The sequence below is a fragment of the Cottoperca gobio genome, chromosome 4 (assembly GCF_900634415.1).
Source record: "Cottoperca gobio chromosome 4, fCotGob3.1, whole genome shotgun sequence".
NCBI lineage: Eukaryota > Metazoa > Chordata > Actinopteri > Perciformes > Bovichtidae > Cottoperca > Cottoperca gobio.
Window position 1 is genome coordinate 21,273,009 of NC_041358.1, and position 25,451 is coordinate 21,298,459.

The 25,451-nt window shown below is 43.8% G+C and overlaps 1 protein-coding gene across 7 annotated transcripts in view; it reads right to left on the reverse strand.

The window, feature by feature from the left end:
• The window catches only part of dab1a (DAB adaptor protein 1a), a 214,564-nt gene that overhangs the window by 15,863 nt on the left and 173,250 nt on the right, over positions 1-25,451 (reverse strand). For 5 of the 7 annotated variants that reach the window (XM_029430336.1, XM_029430335.1, XM_029430337.1 and 2 more), the window contains 6 exons: positions 12,409-12,548; positions 10,796-10,894; positions 5,807-5,938; positions 1,711-1,830; positions 1,227-1,265; positions 706-768 (listed from right to left, as the gene is read on the reverse strand). In XM_029430336.1, coding sequence (XP_029286196.1) covers positions 706-768; positions 1,227-1,265; positions 1,711-1,830; positions 5,807-5,938; positions 10,796-10,894; positions 12,409-12,548 — 593 coding nt within the window. The remainder of the gene's footprint in view (positions 1-705; positions 769-1,226; positions 1,266-1,710; positions 1,831-5,806; positions 5,939-10,795; positions 10,895-12,408; positions 12,549-25,451) is intronic. The other 2 variants (XM_029430338.1, XM_029430339.1) reach the window with 2 other exon arrangements.

Below are 25,451 nucleotides of genomic sequence, written 5' to 3' on the forward strand. Positions count from 1 at the left end.
CCTGATGTGTGTGTGGGGGTGTGTTTGTTTGTGTGTGTGTGTGTGTGTGTGTGTGTGTGTGTGTGTGTGTGTGTGTGTGTGTGTGTGTGTGTGTGTGTGTTTGTGTGCATTTTTCTATTTGGGTATGTTTGTGCACGCGCCAACACTCCCGTCTATTTTCAATCCATTTTATTTAAAGATCAAACGAGAGGCTGGTGATTAATCTTTCTTTTCCCCGCTTTCTTTCATCTCCTTTGGAAAAGAGGGAGGGGAGGATAGAAAAGGAGGAGGGGTCCGCCTTCCACACAGGCCAGGAATAACCTCCACCTCCCCTCCGCACACACCGTACCCTCCCCCTCTTCATCCCTCGGAGGACTACCCACGCCTCTGAGGAGTGCACCCAAAGAAAGGCTTGTCTCCCTGGGGTAGCTAGCTTTAGCTGTCCGGGCCCTCTAAAGAGCATTAGCTGGTTTTTGGCCTCTGATTATTTTAGTCTTTTATTTCTTGTATGTAGATTTTTATGAATGAAAAAAGCCATTAAATGTAAGAGCAGGCCACAAGATATCCATCCCATTACAGAGTGATATATCTAGTACCTATTAGCAAGCACATGGAAGATTACATCTCTTTAAAGAGCTTCTTGTTGTTGGTAGCCTAACCTCAGCTGACCACAAGATGATGGGAATATAACTGAGACACAAGCGGACAAGACGTGCTTGTGAGTACCTGATAAATGCTCTCTTCTGATTGGTCACGGATGGGCTCGTGTCCCGCCTCAAACACAATGTACTACAACGTCAGCAGCAGAGGGAGGAGAGGAAAACAAGAGGCAGGAGAGAAATTGGAAGATAAAGAAATAGAGAGAAAAGTGGTGAAATTGCAGATGTGATTAGTCAAACAGTCAATAAGCTCTCATTAAAAAGCAGTTGAAGAATAGATCACATGGAGGAGAATATAAGAAGCAAAGATACCCGAAGCTGCTGAGAAAAGTAATACATCTTTCAGCTAATCATGCACCCTGCTTTGCACACAGACACACAAGACCCATGATCGCACATATTTGAGCGTCTTCTACTATTGTTGATTCTACATACACATCTGCAGACGTCCAACTGTACCACACTTCTACACTGTAACCACACAGGAGCCGTCTCCCCAAAGTGCACACACACACACACACACACAGAAGAGCAAGCTGACTAGAATGCAGCAGGTGACAGTAGCAATGCGATTGGTCAGGAAGTTACCTGGTAGACCGGGTCCTCCAGATCCTCCTCCAGTATTGTCTGCAGATGAGCGGCGGCAGGAAATTGAGGGAGGAGAGAGGAGCAGAGGGGAGAACACAGGAGAGAGGGAAGAGGCGGAGAGTTAAGCCGGGGGAGTAGAAAGAGTAGGAGGAAAGCACAGCAAGACATTGCAGCTTCCCAGCATTCAGATAATCATTTGGCAATCATCAGAGAGAGCGAGAGAGAGAGTCAGTCAGAGATATAAAGAGAAATCAAGCAGGAGATGAAGAGAAGACAGAACAGAGGAAGGTGAAATAAGCACAATAGGCAGATGGTGCCACTGATGAAAGTTGGTGCTCCGTATGTCAGTCGCTTGCTTTGATGCTTTTTCAAGTCTTACTCGACTTGTCCATCAAGAGTACCTCAGATGAAGCTCATCGTACTCATGGCAGATGATTAAGGTAAGGGTAAAACAGAGCAGGTGACAGAGAGTTGGTATGTGTACCTGGTAGACCGCCTGCTCACACTGCTTGTCTTTCTGCGCCTTCTTCTCCATCTCCTCTCTCTGCTTTATCTCATAGATGAGCTGGAACAAGTCCCGCAGGTCCAGGATCACAGGCTCAGCCTATAAGATAAGGACACATTATGCACCCGCCTATTAACACACAGAGACATGCACACACACACACACACACACACACACACACACACTGTACACACTCGTAGAATTGATCAGAACTCATGAATAGCAACCATGCCTGCTTATTCTAGTTATGTAGTGATTAATGTTTACTGAACCTGCACTATCTCATGACAGGAGATTTAGGTTTAGGATTTAGCATTGTAACAAAAAAACAATATATATTCTCATTCATTCTCATTTCAGTGAGACCCCCGCTTTGGCACGGCAGTGTACCCGATGCAGAGCGCTGCGTTGTATATATCAAATACAAACAAGTGCACATTTCTGGCCAATAACTTTGTAATGTGAATCGCCTCCATCTGCCGTTTGCCTTGCAATTGTCGAGACAAGGGATAAAAAATATTATCACCATGATTATTTCCCAGAATTGTGTTTGATAAGCCTTCAAACTACTTCAAACTATAGACTTCCTAGATGATACAGTATATATTCCCATCTGTTGCAACAAGCCCCAACAGAATAGAACATTACGTTTTTCTAATTCAGTGCTTTTTAGGGTCTGAGCGTCCGCTTAGGCAGGATGAGTCAGAGATACTGGATTGGGTTGCTGACAGCTTGAGCTCATTATGGATTATTCCATTAGGCCACAAGCCGAAACTGAAATGGCAGCAAAATGAGTTTGACAATTCTGCCAGTTCTGCAATTAGTTTGTCCAAAATCTTTCATTAAAGGTAACAACGTCTTTGTGACTGATTGTTTTCGGTGCCCCAGTGATTAGTTAAACATTGACACATTTCTGCACAGATTCAAAGTAAACTCAGATAACGGAAGTTCCAGACTATTTCTAAATAAATAGTATTGTCTGTGATTGGGATCTGGAAACTAGATTGAGGAAACGATCACTGCGTACTCCACTCCTTCTCTAGGCCTCTTGTCTTACCTTGTACAACCTTTCATGTCAGGCGAGCAAAAGCACTGACAATAAAGCAGTTAGATGACTCACAACTTATAACTATTGTCACAGCAAAGAGTCTTATAGTACAACGATGTTTCAGCCCTAATCAATTATTGACTGACGCTTTGTGAAGTGCACCCAGAGTTAACAGACTGAACTCCGCCTTGCATGAAATAGTTCTATTTTAGTGTTGTCTTTCTGCAAGATGTTCTCAGCCGCATATTGCTCATGACAGACACACTGGGGTAAACGGTGGCTCCAACTGAGCCAACAGGGAAACATATTGTCACTGTCAGTTTCAGATCCCCTTTGCATTAGACAATACATGCTCTAATCTCCATTTTATCTTCCCATCCTTCTCACATTCCTTTTTGTATCATAACTTGGAGGTAAGAGAAGACAGAGAGGCTAGACGAGCAGTGAATTGTGGAATCGTAAAAGAAAGCTCTGAGGATGATCTAGGAGGAGCGGCCATAACGGACTATAGAGATGAGACAACCTCAGTTCAGCACTCTTGAATAAGATGACTAATTCATAGCCTACAGCAACAGTGACGAATGATTCCAACAAAAGGTAGTGATAAAGACTTTCACTGGTTCAAATCCCCCTGAATATAAATGCAACAGATTTACTCAAATTAAATGATGGTGTTGGTTACAGACTGGGCGATATCCTGAACGTATTAAGAATGTATTTCTTGGTATATTGAATTTCCCTGAGTGTTCCCTGAGTGTTTTTTGAGTGTTAAGTGTTAAAATGTATTGGGCTAAATCTTTCCATTAGAAAGAAAGAAATATAAAGCTTGTTCTTGAACAACACTGTCCAGAAAAAGCTGGAGTCACCAATGATGGCTGAACCACTTTTTCAGATCAATTGGAGATCATAGTTCTGTTGCCATCCCACAGGTGATCTCAGCTGGTACACTCATGTTTCAAGTGTGTGTACAAGATCACCAGCGCCTCCAACTCCTTCGGAGACTCAGAGAGACTTTTGGTGTCTGCGGGAATATCATGCTCATCTTCTAGAGAGCTCCCATAGAGCCTATTTTACATCATGGTATTACCACTTGGTTTGGAAACCTAACGTTCAAGTTTAAGGCTCAAATATTCAGTCTGATTAAGACGGCAGGGATTATTATAGGGACATCCATATCCCAAGACATTTTTGAGCGATCTACTACTCAGCAGGCCAACAGGATGTTATCTGACCCCTCTCATGTGTTAAACTCTGAGTTTGTGCTAATTACATGTCATTTAGCAGACGCTCGTATCCAGAGCGACTTACAGTCCCCCTGGAGCAGCTCAGGGTTAAGTACCTTGCTCAGGGGCACAATGGTGGCAGCCGTGGTATTGAACTCACAACCTTCTGGTGTTGTATTTAGAAGCCACACCGCGAGGCCATCAACACCCTAATGAATTCTGGAAGGAGGTACAGGGTCCCCTTGTGTAAGCACAATCATTATAAACACTAATTTGTCCTTCTGTCAGTTAAAATGATCGATGGGGAACTCATGGAGGCTTGTAAACATGTAAAGTGAGACGTGATTGGTTGTGTTTAATTTATGTAGTAAAGTGTGTAGTCTTGAGATGCCTTATATCTGAACATGGGGAATGGAAGGTGATTGATTGGCTGGTTGTTTTTTTGTTTGTTTGTTATTTTAGTTTTTAAATCTCAGGTGTATGTCTGCATATGTGTTTTTATGTAATGTGTTGCAGCAATTTCCTCTTTTCCAAGACAATGTTTTCCTATGGGAGTAACAATAAAAGTAACCTTAACCTTACTTTACCACTATGTTATTTTTCATTTGTTTATCGTTATGATTAATTAGCTCATGGTGGTAATTTTGTTGGAACATTTTCAAAGAGATCCAAATAAAATATTTAATTATTTAATACAGAAATAGCCCGTCACATCTTCTGGACCGACACTATGAAGTCACTACAGTCTCCCTGTAGCTTTCCTACAGATTGGATACAAGGTTGATTTCGTAACAAATAAATCTATTCTTCATAATTACAATTGTAACTTTTCTAAAAAGTTAAAACAAAGACTTTAATGAGCTACAAAAGCCTTTCTAACACAATTAGTGTGCTTCCATCTCCACTAAAACTTTCTAAATAAAACATGTCCTTCTTGTGCTGAGACTTTGAGTTGAGTGGTAAGCCAATTATGTTCAAATGTACCCCTAAATTGGCCTTTTCAGAGCAACCTCAAGTCTTAGCCTTCCTGACGACAGAGACGCTTTGTTAATTCACATCAAAGTGGTTACTTTCCAATTACAGCCTCTGCCATAAGCTCTGGGCCTGCCCCCACCCTCTCATTGTCTGCTCCATAGCTAATGGTTTGAGTGCGAGTGATGGTGGGTTCAAATCCTGAAAATGTGAGTAAAATATAACCGTGACCTTTCCTCAGGCACACATCAGGTACATGACAGCTTGACTGATGAGAGCTTTGCCTCGTGCTACGCCGTTCGGCAGGGTAGCATTTGAGTTGCAAACATTTCTTTGAGTGCAGGTCTGGTTGGTGTAAATGTTGAGTACAGCCTGCTGTGTGTGACTGTGTGTATCTGTCTAAGTCAAAGAGCCACGGTTCATGGCCCTGGTAGGATGGATATGCCATTAGAGCTGGTGACACACACTCAAACCCTCATCGACTCACTATGGGGAATCAATATGGCTACAGAGCGAGCCAGCTGGATCCAGACTAAACAAGCCAGGCACATAGATACAAGAACAGCAACAGCTATCATGGTCCAAGAGGGGTGCTCAATATCATAAAGAGTATGTTGCTGCAGGACTGGACGTTAACCCTTTCGCTCACACACAAACAAACATACATCATTTGATGAACAGCACAAAGGGACATGTTCAAGGGTCCTTATCTAAATGTCAAGAGGTTTGTGCTATTGATAAAAGACCCAGATGACCCAGATACAATAACCTACACACAGTGGGTGCATGGTACAACACATGTACACACAGTTGCCTACACACAGACACTTACCGACTGTGCAGTCTTGATAGCCATGAAGCGGTGGTTCCCTTCCTTTCCGCAGACGTAGCCAAAGGCTCGGTGGTCCGTGATGTCCTTGGCAATGTAGGAGATCTCGTGGACCGCATGGTGGTGTTGAAGGACCTGAAGGAAGTTAGACACATACTTTTTATTATAGAATTTACAACATCATCATGCTAATAAAATGCAACTTTCTTCTCGATATGTTGACTTTATTCATGAGTACAGTTGTCCCAATATTCATTCTAAACTAATTCATTTTAAAACAGGTAGAAGAATAAACGGGGCTTTGAAAATCTTTCTCTAGTTTGATGCTGATATCCTTGTCGTTTATTGTTCTTTTTGTTTCTCTTCAGAACCAGAAAAAACACTTGAAAAGAATGTTCTGGAAATAATACTTCAGGGATGACAGTGATTCATGTGATTGAAGTAACTTTCAGGTATACAAAGTAGTATCATAAAGATACACACTCATTTTCACACAAAGATACAAAATGCGACAAGAGAATTTGTCCTCCAAAGATCTGTGGGAAGCAGACAAAGATCCCACATGCAAACTCCCCCAAGTGTACACACAGAAACAAACACTCTGACAAGGAGACCTTGCAACAAATATTAAACTGTTCCTAGCCCCTCTGCCCTCTCTAGTTGAGCCTGGGTGGAGAGTGCCAAGCTGGCATTGCCCGTGGCAGATGGCACTGTTTTTCCCGAGGACAGAGGGTGAGGGGGGGGGGGGGGGGTGGATCAGTGACAATCACAGGCTCGGCAAGCTGTCGATTTGATCACTTCATCTGTGCCCTCACTCACAACACACACACAAACGCAAATCACAACCTAATATGCAATAGCCCTCTGTTAAGTCACACTAAATGTCTGCTTTGTTGTTATTGTCTATGCCAGATGCATGCTGGGAGCAGAGACACAGTCACCATAATGACCCAGTAGCCCTTGAGTGCATGCTAGGGGTTGCAGCTCTATACATCAGAGGCTAAACACACACATCTGTTGTCTATGAAGCTGTTCCAGACCTAAGACATGACACAAACACACACACACACACACACACACTGAGAGCCCCAGTAAAAATAGATCATTATTGTTTGAGTCGTGTCTTCTAAATGTAATAATTAGAGTAATGATTACTATCATCACCTCTGACTGACCTGAAAATGACAGCTCGCACGCACACACGTAAAGAACTTTTGAAAAATAATTTCAGTGTACTCTGAAAGATAACGCTTTGACATTAATGATGAAACCGAATGTCAAATAGACTCTGCTCTTTTGAGTAAAATAACCTTGTTCTTGTTAATTAACTGTAAGTTAAACTTTTGCTGTTGTTTTGCCTCCACTTTATACTGTCAACACCAGTTGCACTCAGTTGTTATTGGCACAACAGATTTCTCCTTAGATCTCTTAATAATGAGGCATACATTTTGCCAACACAACTGAGACTTCCTGCTATGTTTCTCAAAGTTTTTGTTGTATCAGTTTTGGTAAAGTTTGGACAGAACAGTGAGATTAAATCCCAGGAGGTGTAGCTGTTGCTGGAGCCTACATGTCTGGCAGCATCAACTATCAGATGACGCTCAAAGTTTCTTAAACAGATATATTCTCTGAGGAAGTGGATTGTTTGCAAAAACAGGTGGGTGTATCAAAAAAGTCGATACTGACTGTGTACTTTCTCCTCTTTTCTCTCCAGCACTGTTGATATGCACTATTAGTCTCACACACACACACACACACACACACACACACACACACACACACACACACACACACACACACACACAGAGTCAGTGTCTCGGACTTTGGGCAGTATGCCCTTCAGAAGTTGCAGGCCACTGAACCAAGATATTCCCTTTTACGCTGGGACAAGGGAGGAGCAGGAGCAGGATACTCCCCGTCTCTCCCTCCTTCCGCTCTTCACATCTCCCTTCTAAAGGGGAGACCATCAAAAGAGACGACAGAAGCTACCCCAGTCTCCGTCCAGGACAGGCGTGAGATTAAGTTAGCGGTCCTTGTAAGAGTTAGCCCTGCTGTATTCAGTCACTGACACAAATACACATAAACTGGACTGATACCTATAAATAAAGTTTGATAATCAACAGTCTGACACAGAATTGCGACTAAAAGATTGAATATACTAAATTAAATATAATGAGGGGCTCAGCTGGAAATAAAGTCCCCCACCCCAACAAACCCCCTCGTCTTCTTCTGCGCTTCCTTGAGAACTTGCCCTCGACCTGAGTCTCACTCGATGTGTTCTCCGCAACGACACCTCCTAATCTACACACGCATTCAACCCATGGTTCATCCAGTCAAGCTCGACACTCAGTTCATCTCACCCTCCGATCTTGACCCCCTTCATTCCTCTGCCCCCTGCTTCTAGTTAATGTAAAGCACTTTGATAGTCAACATCAAGTTACAATATATCTGATAGGACCCACAGTGAATGTATGGACTCGCTGTACCCTCATCGGTCTTGTTTGCCTTTCTGCATCTCTGTCTCGCCTTCATATGAATACTTTGCTCCAGGGTCTTTTCTACATTGCTTTCCTCCATGTTACTTGTTTTTATACAGAATCCTTTGTGCTGGCAGAACTGGACTAATTTGATCTTTCTGATATCCTTGTCTGAGGGAGCAGCAGGCCAGTGAGCTCGGCTCTTCACTCTTGTGAGTTCTTGACCCGACGTGGTGCAGAGGCCCCGGCGAGGCAGATAAAACGGGTTGAAGAGCGTAGTGTGCACGTGTCTCTATGTGTGTATGTGTCTTGAGAGATGCTGACAGAGAGAGACATGCTGGTCTGCCCTCTGCTAGATTAATGTCTCCCCTCTTCTTCTCCTCCATCTCAAGCACCACCTCCCTCCATCCTGCACGACCTTCCCTCCTCCAAGAGAGAAGCCATCTATCCATTCTTTCACCCATACATACATCCGCCCATCTGGCTGACTGATGCACAGGAGGGGAACGAGACTGTCAAGATCTCTGAACCTCAGCAGAGTCATTCTCTCTCCCTCCGTCTCCACCTCTCTCTCCCTTCCCTAGCCATTAGAAGAGGTTGAGGGACTGATATTAAGGACAGCATATCTCTATAGTTAATATTAATGTGAGAGACCGAGGACAAAGTCTCCCTCTAGACAGCTTTACTTTGACATATGCTCACTGATTCTCGACCAATCCTTCTAACTCTGTCTCAGTCTGTCTTTGTCCCGCCCTCTCAGCCGCCCTCTATCTGTCTTTTTCCCATTCTTGTTTCCTCTCACCTTCTCTTTTTCACACTTTTCTTGTTTTTTTCTTTCCTACACTGTCTCCCCTTTGACTCTTTACTTCTCTATCTATCTCTGGTTCTTACTCTTTATCACTCTCACTCTTATGGTGTAGAGGGTTTGAAGCATCAGGAAGGGGAATGAGACGAAGTGAAATGAGGGTTATCAAAAAGAGGGATTGGTCTGATGAGGGATGAGTTTGGCTGCATGCAATATGGCTGCCATGTGGGAGACCACTGGCTACTGTGTCCTGCCTGTCTAATACCCTGCACTTTTGAATTACTACTGGACACACACACACACACACACACACACACACACACACACACACACACACACACACACACACACACACACACACACACCCAGGTGTGGAGCAGCAAACATCATATTGTGCTTAAACCAGGCGTTTATGTTTGTTTGTTTTTACAATTAACTAGAATTCGTTTTAATTATTTTTATTGTTTTTTCACATAACATGTTTTAATTAAACAACATAGTGCCCTTAACATTCTCAGAGTTAACAAAACATTTAAATAGTAATATTAAATAAACAAAAAAACACCACCGTCTGTGCTAAAATAAATAATAAAGTCACCTGACCCTTTTGGCTAAATCCCCAAATGCTGCCTCTTTATCCCTTCACAACCAACCAAATCTACCACCATACCCCGCCTCCTCATGCTGTATTATGTTTTAATAAAAAGGTTGTTTCACTCCAGCTGCCAAACCAAGAAAATCTAACATGCACAGACAATCTGAGTGGGCCAAAGTGAGCAAACTGTGCCAAGCACCTTATAACGGATTTTTCTAGTTGTTTCTAGGATTTAATCGTAATTTTCCAATATTAACACAAACTATGGCGAAATGGCCCTTTCAATGAGGCTGTCCTCCAGCCACAGCGCTAAGTATCCTGGGCAATGTAGGCGTTAGACTTCTTGCTCAAGGATAGTGTGACAGGTAAGGCCAGTTGGGGGATTGAACCTGGACAACACCTGTCAGAGGATCCTTGAGAATGAAATCACCACGCTCTAATGGCCACTTTCCCTTGAGATGCATGCATACTTCCTGTGCAGTGTTATTTAACAACTGAATTCACAGTTTAGCTGTCCATACAGTGTCCTCTGTCCATGACTGGTCCGACTGTCGTAAATCCCATAGATGTCAATATGTGAAACCAAACTATGCTGCTTTTCTAGGAGTAGTTGGGTCATTTAGGTGATTCTATGATCATCGGACAGTAAGAAGAAAATGTCAAACTGATCGAAATCCAGAACAAAGAGAGACAAAAAATGTTCATTTAAAAATATATTACAAAAAGGTGGAGGAATGATATCAATCGGACAACAAAGCCTGCATAGATCCAGTCGGTCAACCAGAAAAGCAACCATGTAAGATGGAAAATGTATAATCCTGAAGCATAATCTAGAACCAGCGTTGTCGCTGTTTTTAGAGAGACAGACAATGGGATAGCCATGTTCTCTCATCTACGAGGCCTTGTTCTCAGGGTTTCAATTAGGGCCTCCTGATTTCCCCGGGGGCCCCTCACTCTCATGAAGATGCCTCATTAACAGAGGAAACAAGCGCACACAGAAAGGCTGCATGTGGTCTCTCACACACACACACACACACACACACACACACACACACACACACACACACACACACACACACACACACACACACACACGCACACACTTCTGAGCTTACCCCTGACTTCTCATCATAGATCTTGATCCCTCCAAAGGAAACGGTCAGAAACACCTTCTTTTTGTGTTCTCCTTTAGACCGTGCTCCTGCAGCTATACCCTGAGGACAGAAAGACAGATAAGGAGCAAAGAACCCTGTTAGAAGCAGGACAGAAACACATAACTTCATGTCACACATAAATCCATAAAGTGCACTGCTCTCTCTTATGTATGTTGCTTTTACTTGTCAATAACTGTCATGCTCCCATCCACAGTAGCCTCAATAGTCCATATAGAAACCTTTTGAGGCATTCTTGTGATTCACACCTTTTTCATTTTTAATTAAGTTATTTAAGGTGGAAAAACAAAAGTCCACCAAATATCTCATGTCCAGTTTGTTCTATTCAGCTGAATGCAAAACCTAAGCTGTTGAGAGGCATTGTAGGAAATGTATGAAATCAATAATAACGGAAAAGGCAGACATGACAGGTACAGCAAAAAGTTCATGACAACATAACTGATTTATAACTCTATAAGTGTATCTAAGGGTGGAACTCCCCCTTACGTTCACCCTTAACCCCATTTGCATAGGTTCGTCGCAAAAGGAGAAGAAAAGAACAGAGCGAGATCAGAGAATTGAGAGTCGGGCGAGAAGAGGGAGGAGCAGTATGAAAGAAGAGGTGGGGAGATCAGAGAAAAAGAGTTGATGGATTTCCTGTCTGAATAAATGAGGAGGAGGGAAGCTGTTTGATCAATGAGCTGTCTATCCTCTTTTCACCCTTCTACGCCCCGGCTGGATAGAGTTTTCACTACACATAAACAAAACGTAAATGTAATTTTCTCAATTCTAATACCTCCTGCAGTATGTGGACAATTAATAATGAATAAGGCGCTCTCCACACTGTTTCTGTTTCCACTGTTTCCACTCTTTGTGGAAAAAAGAAGCAACATCTTGCATGAAGTTTTGAAGACATGTGTTCTTCATATGCAAGCTACAGTAAAACAATATGTCACTAAATCAGCTTGTTTGTTAGGACTTAAGTTATAAATGAATAAATAAATGGCTTATTTCTCCTCATCTTTCTTCCTCCTCTCTCACCTATCAACTGCCCCATCTGTTTCCCTCCCCCTCTAATTCTTCCTGTCTTTGCAAATGAGACATTCCCACCGATCCCCTTCTCGTTCATATGGCTGACCCCCTCACTTCCTCCTGCACTGATCTCCCTCGTACCAATAAATGATACCGTCCATATTTTTTCCTCATCTGCTTCCATCCTTGTCCTCTGGCAACTCGCAGAGGAAACTATATATACGTATGCACTTACACACACACACACACACACTCACACAGGCGCAGTTATGCTGTGATGTACAACACATGCATATTCAAAAGTTGAAGGTTAGAATATGAATGAAGATGAAGAACTATTCATGTACAAACAACTGTGTTGGCTATTCAGTGGCATTTGTTGGTCATGAAACTTAATGTGGCTCTTTGCAATCATGTTACATTTCTTGCTACTATCATGCAACGACTCATGCTAGTAGAAAGCTTTAAGCAGTAAATTAAGAGAGCAATTCAATTCTTAGTTTAAGACGCATCAACAGAGAGAAGAGGGGAGAGACTCTCCTTACCTTGAGCTTCATCATCGAGTCCTGGCAGAGTTTGTCTCCACGGGCGGCAGTGACCTCGTCCAGGCCGATGAGCTTGGCCTTGTAGCGGACGCCATCGCCCTTAAAACGCCTGATGAGAGTCGCCTCGCTGCGATCCTGCCCTGCAAACACACATACACACATACACACACACACACACACTCTGAAGTCTACAGTACATCTTCCAGTCAAGGACCTCCATCTAGCTCAGACCAGTTCTATTACCACTGGATCATCAATCACATAGACCACAAAAGACTTCAACGGTAAATCTTACAAAAAAAACAACCACAGGACAGGTCAGAGCTACTGATGCTAGCAACCTCTTGTTATTTTACTAAGTCAGATTGAAGGCATTGAACTGTGGTATAATATGAATGGCACCAGTCAATACACTCAGACACATGAATCAATGAAAATTTGTTGGGATTAGAGTTGAAACTGTGACTGCTCTCCTCTCTGGCTATTTCTCCTGCAAAATAATGGTGTGACATTTTGGTCTTATCTGCCTCAGTCCTCCCTCTCTCCTCACCCTCTATTGTGTGCAAGATTGTCGGCATTGTGCGCATGCATTAGTGAGTGTCGCGATGGAGCGAGCGTGTTGACCTTGCTCTTGTCCAGGAAGTCTATATGTTATCTCCTGAAGTGACTACAACTACCTCTTCACACGAAACACAGAGCAGAGCGAGAGAATAGCCGCTCACAAGGCTACACTCACTTCCTCTTTGTGTCGTGCTCTCTCCATCTTTCTCCCATTCTGTTTCTCTGACCTGCAGTGCGCAAATATTTCATCATCCAATATTGTATAGGGGGAAACCACTCCTGCATCTGTGTGTGTCTTTGCATTGTGTTTTTGAGCGTGTGTACGCGAGAGAAAGTGAGATAGTGAGGAAGAGAGGCATAATGATAATGCAGCATATTCAGATAATATATCGAGGCATTAGTTCTGTACTCTATAACAGCGTGACTCTTGGAAGGTCATAGTCGGAGTGATGGAGAGGTCCCACTCCTCCTCTCTTCATTCTTTCACCCTCCCTTCATTCACACAGAGTCCCTACAGCATTGCAGCATAGTAGAAAATGAGCCCTTTAACCACAGGCAAAGCATCCTGTTATATGGCTCTACTGAATCACCTTTGTCCAACACTAATCTCCCACCTCCCACGGCTTTGTCTGCTGGCCCACACATGAAAACACAAGCATGCCCATTTTTAAATGCTTTATTTGCATCAGCTCAATTAAATCATACTTAGGCGGGATTTTAGAGGTTGGGCAATGTTTAAGGACATTTAAGGCTACAAAAGGTCTCATTATCAGAGGAATAACAGGATGCTAGTGGTGGGACGGCCCCTGTGTTAATAGCCCTGCACTGTGAAAATCTGATATAGCAAGTTTTAAAAGTCCAAGGCTGCCGGAGATCATGTTTGTGATACCTAATTTGTCTGAAAATCTGCTCCCATGTGAAGGAAAAATGGGCACACTAGAATAAAACACTTTACTCTGTTCTCCATTGATAAAATAAAAATAACACCTACACACAAACACACTCATAAATTTGGTGTGGATGAGCTCATTCCTTTGAATCATTGAGCAGACACACTCAGTCACAGTCCTACCGAGAGTAAATCACGACTGTCTGCCTCAAAGTCTTCAGAGACATAAGAGATGAAGAACATCTGTCCTTTTTTTGGAGCGAGTAAGAGGAACAGCTCTCTCTTTTGTGTCACGTCTCAGTTGGGCTGAGATGAGAGTAAGTGATTAAGCCACCGGAGGATTTGTTTCTGTTCAACGCAGAGACGTCTGAAGACATTTAAATATTGCCTTCATTAAACTTGAAACAGTCCTGTGAAATGTGCATATCGGCGAGAACACACATAAACAAGCACGCAGCTCTGATGACCTCCATTTCTTTCCCCGCGTAAATAACATGAAACATGCTACTACTGCTGAGTAGTATAAACGCACTGGTACTGTGCGGCAAATCTTTCACATCCACACAACAAGCTGCCTGTCAGGGAAAAAAACCCAGCTTTAAATCTCTTTGACTGCTTGTGAAAAGAAACCAGGAAACTTTAATGTAATGTTCTAGAAAACGTTACAACAACAAACATGTGTTACTCGATAAAATGCATTGAGTGTATCCTTGAGGTCTATTTAATGTATTTTAAATTGTGCATTGATACGTTCCGGCTTGCTTTGTCTGTCAGCAGGATTACAGTGGAAGCATGGGCCAAGAGATGGAACAGCGATACACATTTAATTGTAAAACCGAGAAACTTGATTTGTATGATGTATCTTTATTTATTTTTCCCTTTAAAGTATATAATAAGGTCAGAATTTGTATTTACTCATCGTGGGATCCACTTCTTTCTTTATTACATAGTGTGGGCTGTGCAGGACTTCATCTGCGAGTGCATGTTTGTAAATGTGTGAGTGTTAAATAACAATGGTTGTGTCCAGCTGCTTTTGTCTCACTGGAACAGCGGTTTTCATTTGGAGTTTGACATTTAAGACCTGCTCTCTCCATCTGCATCTATCACCATTACCGCTGCTATACTTAGCACACAAAGGGAGAGAGACAAAGAGAGAGGGAGACGTCGACAAAGGCCAAGAGGGGAAGAAAGAGAGAAAAGGGTAGAGGGGGTCCAGGGTTACTTCTCCTGCTGAGTGGTTTACATTATTACCTTTTGGGAGCATGTTGCACGAAAGACCTCCCTGCGAGTGTGTGTATGTGTCAGCAGGGGAAGCATTCAGTCTGCTGTAAATAAATGGCTGTTATTGCTGCGACCCTGCTGAGCTTCAAACACAACTAATGAAAGCATCTTCCGTTTCATCTGTCATGGCATTTCACCCTCTCTCTCGAGAGAGCGAGAGCGAGCCAGAGAAGGGAGAGACGGAGCGGCGACCCGCGCGCGCGCGCGCGCGCGCCCGAGCGCGCGAGCGCGCCACGGGAGAGCGCGCACCGAGAAGGGCCGCGCGCAGACCCGCGAGAGCGCGCGCGAGCGCGAGCGCGCCCGGGAGCGCGGCCGAGACGGGCGCGCGCGCGCACCCGCGCGCGCGCGCGCTCGCCGGGATCGCGGCACCGAGACGGGCGCGCGCGGCAACCCGCGCGCGCGCGCGCGCGGCCGGAGCGCGGCACGAGACGGGCGCGCGCACCCAGAGGCGAGCGCGTCGGCGGGCGCGAGCGCAGCGTCGCGCGCGCGCGCCGGGAGCCGAACTAGAAGGATTGCGGCAATCAGCGCTATCTCTCACTCCTATCCTCTCACCTAGACGGGCTCTCTCGGCACCCGAGATCTCTGATCTCTCTCTCTCTCTCTCTCTCTCTCTCTCTCTCCCTTTATCTCTCTCACCTATACTTTCTCTCTCTCTCACCCACTCTCTCTCTCAATCTCACTGTCTCTCCGCACTAATCACTCATTCACTCTCTCTCTCTCTCTCTCTCTCTCCTCTCTCTCTCTCTCACTCATTCACTTACACACTCACTCTCTCTCACTCTCTCTCTCTCTCTCTCACCTATACTTTCTCTCTCACTCACCCACTCTCTCTCCCCCTCCCTCATTCTCTCTCTCACTCATTCATTTATTCACTCACTCTCTCTCTCTCTCACACTCATTCATAAATATAAACTTCTACTTATATCTGTACACAACTCAACAGGTAAGACCATACACACACCTACAGTGCCACACTAGAGTTGTAATATCTGGAATTCAGCTTTCTGGGCAAGCAGTTAATTCCGTAAAGTGTTGTGTGTGTGTGTGTGTGTGCGTGTGCGTGTGCATGTGCGTGTGTGTGTGTGTGTGTGAGAGTACTTGGTATGCAGGGTTGGTTTGACTGTCTGACTGAAGCAACAAGCAGAGAGGGAGGAAAAGACATAACGCGCAGAGCAAAGGATTGAAAGGAGGAATAGAACGTGATGGATGGATGAATGAGCGAAGCCTCTATTGGATAAATGTCACTCAGGATTAGAGCGTTATGACAGGCAGAACCCCCCTGACTCTCTCTCTCTCTCTCTCTCTCTCTCACACACACACACACACACACACACACACACACACACACACACACACACACACACACACACACACACACACACACACACAGACTTCCACAGGTGATAGATGGCAGGCGACTGCTGGTACAGTATGTCTAGTCCTTGAGGGAAGCCCCTAGCATCGCCCCTGGCTTTAGTAACCACCTGGCTCTTGTGTGACCCTCCATCACTCTCTTCCAACAAGTTCCCCTTTTATTCTCCTCTCCTGCACAAAACTGGTAATAATTCTTAATTTCACAGGAAAACATACAAAACTACCGTTAGTACGGTAGCTTAGCGTTAAACCAGGACGTTGGTCTGTAAACCAACGAAATCAAGTTCATAATATTTTTACTATTCACTGTGGTTTTAAAATCTGTGTGCTTTTGTTTCTCGCCCCATCAAACCTTTCAGCGATGTTGCCGCATTCCCAGATCTCAGCAATTCACTTGGTGAGTACATTTACAGTTATCACTTCTATATTATTAAAACCCCATAATCTAATCTAATTCACTCCTGTTGAAATCCAGTCACTTTGTCTTTTGCTTATTCCCTATCCAGTAGAAAAACTCATTTGTTCCCTTATTTGCTGGTTTGATCAATGACCAATTCACTCATACAGTTCCAGTAGAACAGATTAGTATTTCCCTGCTTTCAGACTGATGTTAATGTGTCCAAACATGTTCCGGATGACCTGCAGAGGTATACAGGGTGATCTTCAATGGTGCAGTTCTTCAGTATTCAAATGTATGCTGATCATCCAGGCAGAAGATTGAAGCCAAGTGCAAAGGGTTTTAAGTGTAAGGCCAATAACGCATAACAGTCTCGTCCATTAATTTCATTAGACAATAGAGACTTAGTCCGTTAGATTGAGGCTTCTGGGTAAGAATGAGTGAGAGATGTATAAGAGAGGTGGACTCTTTTCTGATTTGTGACAGGACCTTTGTTGTCATTGTCCTTTTCCTCATTTCTGATTTTCCTCAAAGCCTGCTTATTTTCAGCAGGCTTACATTGTTTGCAGCAGCTCGTAAAGAGAGGAGCTTGTTTCACTGTGCTTCAGATGAAGAAGCACCCAGAGGCTCTTAACTGCAGCTGGGATGGTTCCGAACAAACACTCAACAGCACATGAGGGAACCCGGCAGTTACTCTCCAATTAATCCTGCTTCGAAACCGAGCCCAATGTTTGTGTGCTTTCTTTACCTATCAGAGACTTGTTCAGATGAAGCACTCACTCATACCCACTCTCACACAGACTCTTTTAAACCCACAAACAGCATGTGCCAAGAAAACAACAAGTTCCCCCTTCTGCTCATGCTAAATTCTGGACGATTGATTGGGCACACAAAAGCTCACACTTCACTGAGTATACGGATATGTGCATCTGACTAAAACATAGCTGTAGCTGATCAAGTGAAATGTCAGGTGTAAAATGAGATTATAAAGTCCTGTTGCCTCTCATCAAATAAATGAGTGCTGTGCGTTTGCTGAGGAAGATTTTGTCTGTCTTATTTGCAACATGACTGCTGTTGTGTTTGTCAAATGCTTCTTAGTTCATAATGAAAGGAGTTGAACCAAGTAAAGTACGACTGCAGTGGTGTTTTCTTTCTCCATCTCTTTCCTCATTTTTCCCCAGCTGCATCTGCCCACCCGCCACTCTGACCTGGATGACAGCGGCGCAGCCTGGGACAGTGTGTGCATCCATGTGTATTCCTCCTGAGGCATGCAGAGCTATCCTCACCGGCAGAAAAACATTAGTGCTGAAAAATACGTCAGGGACGCAACACATTTTCACGTTACCCCCCAACACACACAACCCACGTCAAAGTCTTTTGACTTGCGTGTGGTGGGAGTTGGGGAAGAGACACATCTCTAAGGCTGAAAGGTATTTTTATAGCATTTGAAAGCACAGGCACTTTTTATGTCATTTAAAAGACTTTAGGTTAAAAGTAAAGTTCTGTAGAAAAACAGCAAACATGGTGTCTTTATGTTATGTTTTACAGTTCATTCTTCACAGGCAGGTAGCTCCTGTCTGTTTACTCAGATGTTATGCATATAGCGGTGTGTTCTTTATATGACAGTTTTCCTAACATTAGATCTAATATGTTGCATTTCTTACAATAATCCCCGATAACACAATATATGGAATGGCAACCCCTGTATCATGATAAGTACCCTTATCGCCAGGTTCTTGCCAATACACAGTCCTACTTAAAATGCTTAGAAGAAACAACTCAAAGTGTATAGATGTACTTCTTCTGGTAATTGACAACCTGATGGCTTATTTCAGAGAGGTAAGTATGCTGCTGTGCAGATATATTGAATTTATGAAATGCTGCCTGACTAATGTTATTGGCCTTTTTTTACCTTTTTAGTAAAGCTTAGAAATATTGAGATGCTACTTTTCAAATAATATCTCCCAGCTCTACTACACATATGTTGCTGCATTGTCTTAGACATGCACACATTCGCCGAGGGCCTGGACGAGTTTGGTGCTCGTTATTCTTCTCCGCAGAGATCTTTGCATCCAGCCAGAAACCGTCTGAGGATTTTGTGAGTGTGCAGTTAATTTTATTGTTTATTTACTGGAATGCAGTGAAGTAGAATTTTAGGAAATGCTTGAAGCTTTTGTATACAGCACAAAGGGGCAAAACAGCACAAGTCCCTGCTCTGTGCCGGTGCACTTCAGCATTGTTGCATTCTCTCTGTATGTAATCTGGAAAAGGCACTTGGCTGATGCTACAACATTCTACTGAATTCACTGTATGTCCAACACTGTGGTGATTAAGAGTTCATTACCACTGCCATCCACTTCAGCATGTTTTCATGTGACGAAATGTATTTCATCAAACACACACACACACACACACACACACACACACACACACACACACACACACACACACACACACACAAATACGAAAACACAGCATGTTCTATATAGGAATAAGGTGATTTAATCATCTCCTCTTTCCTTTCATTTCATCTCATCCTTTTCTATGTTCTCCCCATCTAATAAGAATCCAACAATAGCTCTGCCAGCATGAGGCCATTCTCAATCCTGTGAACTCTCTGCCTCTCTCTCCTCCACCCAGCATCCCTCTGTCTCTGCAGGACTCTTGTTGCTAAAGCTCGTTTCTCGCCCTGGCTTTAATTACAAGGTAATTGGTCTCACTAACTAAGGGAAACATGTCCTGCGAGTGTGCATCTAACTGTCTATGTGCATGTGTATGTGTTTGTGTGTGTGTGTGTGTAGTGTGCATCTGTTTTGTTTGTGGGTGCAGCTGTGTGTGTTCTGGGCTCTGACAGGCTATCAGAGAGTGGGTTGTGTAAACAAGCCGCTAGCATTCTGTCATGCAGCGCTGAAGTGGTTCCCCCCATGGACTGCACTGTCGGTCGCCCCTGAGCGTCCACTCTCTCTCTCTCTCACTCACACACACACACACACACACACACACACACACACACACACACACACACACACACACACACACACACACACACACACACTCAATTCCACCTCTACATAAATGTTCATATAGTGCACCAAAAGACCTCCTGCAATTAGAGGAATACACACAAACAAACACACACACACACACACACACACACACACACACACACACACACACACTAAAACTTCTGACTGAAAAGTGTCAAAACTATTTGTTTCCTAAATCCCACAGCCTGTGCGAACAGGAGGTGTGCTCGCGTGTGTATGTCCGTGTGGGGGACAGTCAAACACTAGAGAACCTTCTTTCAAAGCAGTGGGAAACATAGGTAACTCCTCAAAACACAGAAGTCCTCCCTTCATGCCAAGGCAAGTGAGCCAGAACAAAGCCCTCTCTCATGTCTGTCATCTCTGCCAAAATATGGAACCACTTGAAGTTGTTGTCCTTCCCCTCTCTATCTTTCTGTGTCTCATCTTGCATAATGAACCCCTTCCCTTCATTCACTCGGCCGGGGTGCTGGAAGAGAGGGATGGAGCAAAAGATTGTGGAACATCATAGAGCATGAAAGGGAAACGGAGGCTCCGCCATCTGCCAGAATGTTTCTCTATGTCTCTAACTCTCTTCCACACGGTATCATCATCATCATCATCATTTAAGTCCAACTGAACTTAAATTGCTATTATTTCTTTCTGTTAATAGCTCTGTGTTGTACATTTGTAAATGACAACCGGTGGATTGCCTACTCCGGGTAGGGAATGAGCCCTTACCCCAAGTGAAGGAGTTCAAGTACCTCGGGGTCTTGTTCGTGAGTGAGGGGACGATGGAGCGAGAGATTGGCCGGAGAATCGGAGCAGCGGGGGCGGTATTACAGTCACTTTACCGCACCGTTGTGATGAAAAGAGAGCTGAGCCAGAAGGCAAAGCTCTCGATCTACCGGTCGATCTTCGTTCCTACCCTCACCTATTGGTCATGAAGGCTGGGTCATGACCGAAAGAACGAGATCACGGGTACAAGCAGCCGAAATGTTTTTTTCAGGCGGGTGGCGTCTCCCTTAGAGATAGGGTGAGAAGCTCAGCCATCCGTGAGAGACTCGGAGTAGAGCCGCTGCTCCTTTACGTTGAAAGGAGCCAGTTGAGGTAGTTCGGGCATCTAGTAAGGATGCCACCTGGGCACCTCCTAGGGAGGTGTTCCAGGCACGTCCAGCTGGGAGGACACCCCAGGGAAGACCCAGGACTCGGTGGAGAGATTATATCTCCTCACTGGGAACGCCTCAGGATCCCCCAGTCGGAGCTGGAGGATGTGGCCCGGAGAAGGGAAGATTGGGGTTCCTTACTGGAGCTGATGCCCCCGCGACCCGACCCCGGATAAGCGGTAGACGATGGATATCCTGAAGCTGCTTTTGAGAAAAGAATCTGTACAAATATAATATATAATATACAATATATAATACTTTCACTTTAACCTTTGTATTAGATAGTTATGGAATAATGGTTCTGGAGTACCTCCAAAGGTTCTTGGTCCCCTGGGAAAGTTCCTGTGGTGTAAGTGGCATGTTTGTTTACAACTGTCAGCTGGCATAGCTATCAATCAAACACGTACACCGGCTCGCCCACTCACAGGCCTCGAGGTTAAAGGAGCAACAAGAAATCTGAAAAACACTTTGATACATTTTTTACTTATAAATCACCTTCACTAATTCAAAGATAATGGAGTTATGCAATATTATTTGTCTAACGAGACAGAAAAAATTAATAATCATATTTAGTTATAACTCGTAGTACTGATGTGTATTCGATAAGCTCTGCTTGTGTGAAATAGAAAACAGCAGTCTGCCAACATCTAACAAATGACAAATTAACGCACAATCCTTCAACCGGCCCAGCGGGGTGAGAATATCAGCCTCTATTAGAGCCTGTGTGGGACGTTGGGACGTTTCCTTTTGTGCAAATTATGAGCATGGAGCAAACTGTTGCTATGGAGACTGTAGTCAGTGATGCGGTGGCCACACCAACTAGTGTGCAGGAGAGGACTGAACATACTGAGAGGATCACAGAGTACACAGGCTACCGCACACACACACACACACACACACACACACACACACACACACACACACACACACACACACACACACACACACACACACACACACACACCAAGACTCAGGAAAGCAAATAAAAGGCTTTCACTGATACATATGTTTCTCCCTCAGTCAGGCGTTTTGAATGATTATTCATTGTGGTCACATTTGAAAGCTTAGATGAAGCTTTTTTTTAACACTGGAATAGGGGCAGAAGAGTGTGTCATTGGAGCTGCTGCTGCACAGAAAGAAGATTTGGACTTTCCTGTGTGGAATGAGACGCCTGCCTCGGAGTAGCATTGATCACATCTCACCACCCTGACCTACCCATCTAAGTTATTATAGTGTTGGAAAAAAGTGGATGGGTAAATAGATGGGTACGATGAGAGCACAGACAGGTGAAAGAGTAGACAGAAGGATGGATAGATCACTACTTTTCCAGAAATAAAGTGATGGGAGAGAAGGGCAGAGGATAGGAGGAGAGGACTGAGTGGAGGCAGTTATCTCTAAATATAGTTTTAGAGCTGGAAAAGCCACGTTTGAAAGTATGTGCCACTATCTGCCATTAAGTGTCGTCGTCGTCGTCTTCTATCCCCGCCTATCCACTATTGGCCTCCACTGACAAGCACAACAGCAGACAGCCAATTCAATTCAATCTCTGTCTGATTGGAGGGAACAGATCTGATTACCTCTCATAGAAGGCACACACACATAATCACATGCTCCACACACACACACACACACACACACACACACACACACACACACACACACACACACTCAAAATAACGTTGTTTGTGCTCTAAGATTCCCCAGGGAAAGATATCAGAGTAAATGGCTTCGGTGATTGTGCCAGATAGACTGGATGTGTGCATAATATCCACACGAAGAAGATAATGTGTTTGCTAATCGCACACCAGAGACGAGCAAACACACACACACACATCACCCCCCCACACACACACACACACACACACACACACAAAGGCTAACAGCTGCACAGCTATAACCCTTAACCACTCTTTTCATGCCGCTGGCTGCCAGCTACACTGTAGAAACACACTCCCACACACCCTCAGCCAAATCCCAATCGTGGGAGAGTCGTGATTTCTCAGAGTTGTGATGACAGTTGACTGCGAGTGGTGACAGCAGCGGAAGTTATTATAACTTGTAATTATATTCTGTGTCAGACCATAAAAGACAGATGTTTTATTTGAACATTTAATAACGTTATGAATACAATACTGCAAATGGGGGGGAAAAAACAAATTACAAACGTCACCCTGTTTACAAGTTTACAAGAAATAAATAATATCCGAAGTTTCCAAATGACTGCTGGTTAAACTGTGGCTGCTTGGGTAGACCAGCTTCACAATTTACTAACATATGGTAAGCCAGAAATATTTATGATGTCAAATCATATTGTAACAACAATACGGGCACCATGCCAGCTTCATAGATCCAAAATCAGCACAGTTTATAAAGTGGGGTTTCACTATTTTGAGCTGTATTTGTATCAATTCATGATGTTTGTTTAGTTTTGTCATAATGGAGCTACTGGAGACAAATGGACTTCATTCATACTGCATCAGCTTTGAATAAATACTGCAGACATTTTTGTTTTTCTATGTTATATAAGTGAACTAAATTAGAGCAAAAAAATAAAAACCTCCACTGTCTCAGTTTGTTAACGGACCAATACCATACCCTGTTTTGACTAGAGATCCTCTAGAGGGTAAAGTAAAAGCAGAACATGCGTTCATTAAGCATGCTGACACAGCGTTAGTGTAGTCTGTTACACTACATAACAAAAAAAAAAAAAAAGGAGTTGTTGAAATCCTACTTTCTGATGTGAGAATGATTTGCTTGCACGATGAAAGTGAGAAATAGGATTCAAAGACTCCCCGGAGTAAAGGCGTCCGTGGTTCATCCTACTTCATTAGCGAGGTCGGTCGGAGATGTAAAAGTTTTAAGTGGAGACAAAACTGTCTGCTGCTGTTGGGCTCAAATGTCAAATTGGCTCGCTGTTCTAATTCGACATGCACATAAAAATGTTTGCACTGGCAGACTGTCAACTCTATGTTTTATTGATCGTGAAGAATATCAAAAAGTGTTTCCTTTTAAAAAAACTGGTTATACTAATTAACAAACATCCCCTCTAGGAATAAGCTGGAGTTGTAACCCTTTGCAAAGCTTCATGGTTCCAATAGACAGAGAGGGACACAAACAGCACCACACACTACTCTGTAGTTTCACAGATATTGTGAAACCTGGGATGAAGATGAGTAGGCACACACGCCTATATGGTGGGAAACCATTGGTCTAAATGACCAGCTTCATTAATATTGATGTGATTTGAAGGGTACACAAGTAGAAGAGGTGGGGGAGGAAGGAGGCGGGGATGGAGAGAGAGAGAGAGAGAGAGGGATAGAGAAGTGGACAGATGTAATCGTTCAGGATTTATCGAGGATTAATAAAGACTATTATACTTCAAGAATCGTGCCTGCCCAATAAGACGGACTAATTTATTGTCAGAGGAAGCAGAGAGCTGCAGTTATTCACCCTCGGGTCAAGTAAATGCGAAGGGTCGAAGGTTATCTCTATCTTGTCATGGTGATTCAATAAAAACCTTCTGGTAGAGAAAAAAAGTGCTCTTAAAAGAATGACCCCTAAACTCACAGATGAAACATAATTGTGTGTACAAAATAAAACACACACATGTGCACTCACAGACCCACAGATACACACTGACGCATAGACCCAGTCACACACCATCTTTGATTAATGTGCGACAGGCAGCAGTCCCATATTCTTTTTCATTACATTCTTCACCACAGAACTGTGAAACAAAGGCCTGAGATTAAACAGCTCTCCTTCACATTGACTCATTAGTCTCTCGCTCTCTGTGTGTATCTCTCTCTCTCTCTCCCTCCCTCTCTCTCTCTCTCTCTCTCTCTCTCTCTCTCTCTCTCTATGTCTCTCTCTCTCTCTCTCTCTCCTCTCTCTCTCACTCTCTATGTCTCTCTCTCTCTGTCTCTCTCTCTATGTCTCTCTCTCTCTGTCTCTCTCTCCTCCCTCTCTCTCTCTCTCTCTCTCTATGTCTCTCCCTCTCTCTCTCTGTCTCTATGTCTCCCTCTCTCTCTCTGTCTCTCTCTGCCTCTGTCTTGGTGTCTCTCTGTGATCAGTCTCTCCTCTGTGTCTAACTCATTCAGGGCAAGGTCATTTAGGAGTCAGAGCAGTGTGTGGAAGAGGAGAGAGAGGAAGGATATTAAAAGAGTAAAGGACTATCCTGCCGGCATTCTCACAACAGCGGAGCTGCCATTTACACCCTAATGATGATCAGCTATTTGGTGGATCTGTTTAAATTCAAATTCAGCCACTCCAAGGAGACGGTAATTAGGGGCTGAACAGAAACAGAAACATGTGTATGTCTGTTTGTACATGAGGATTTCAGGTCGACACAT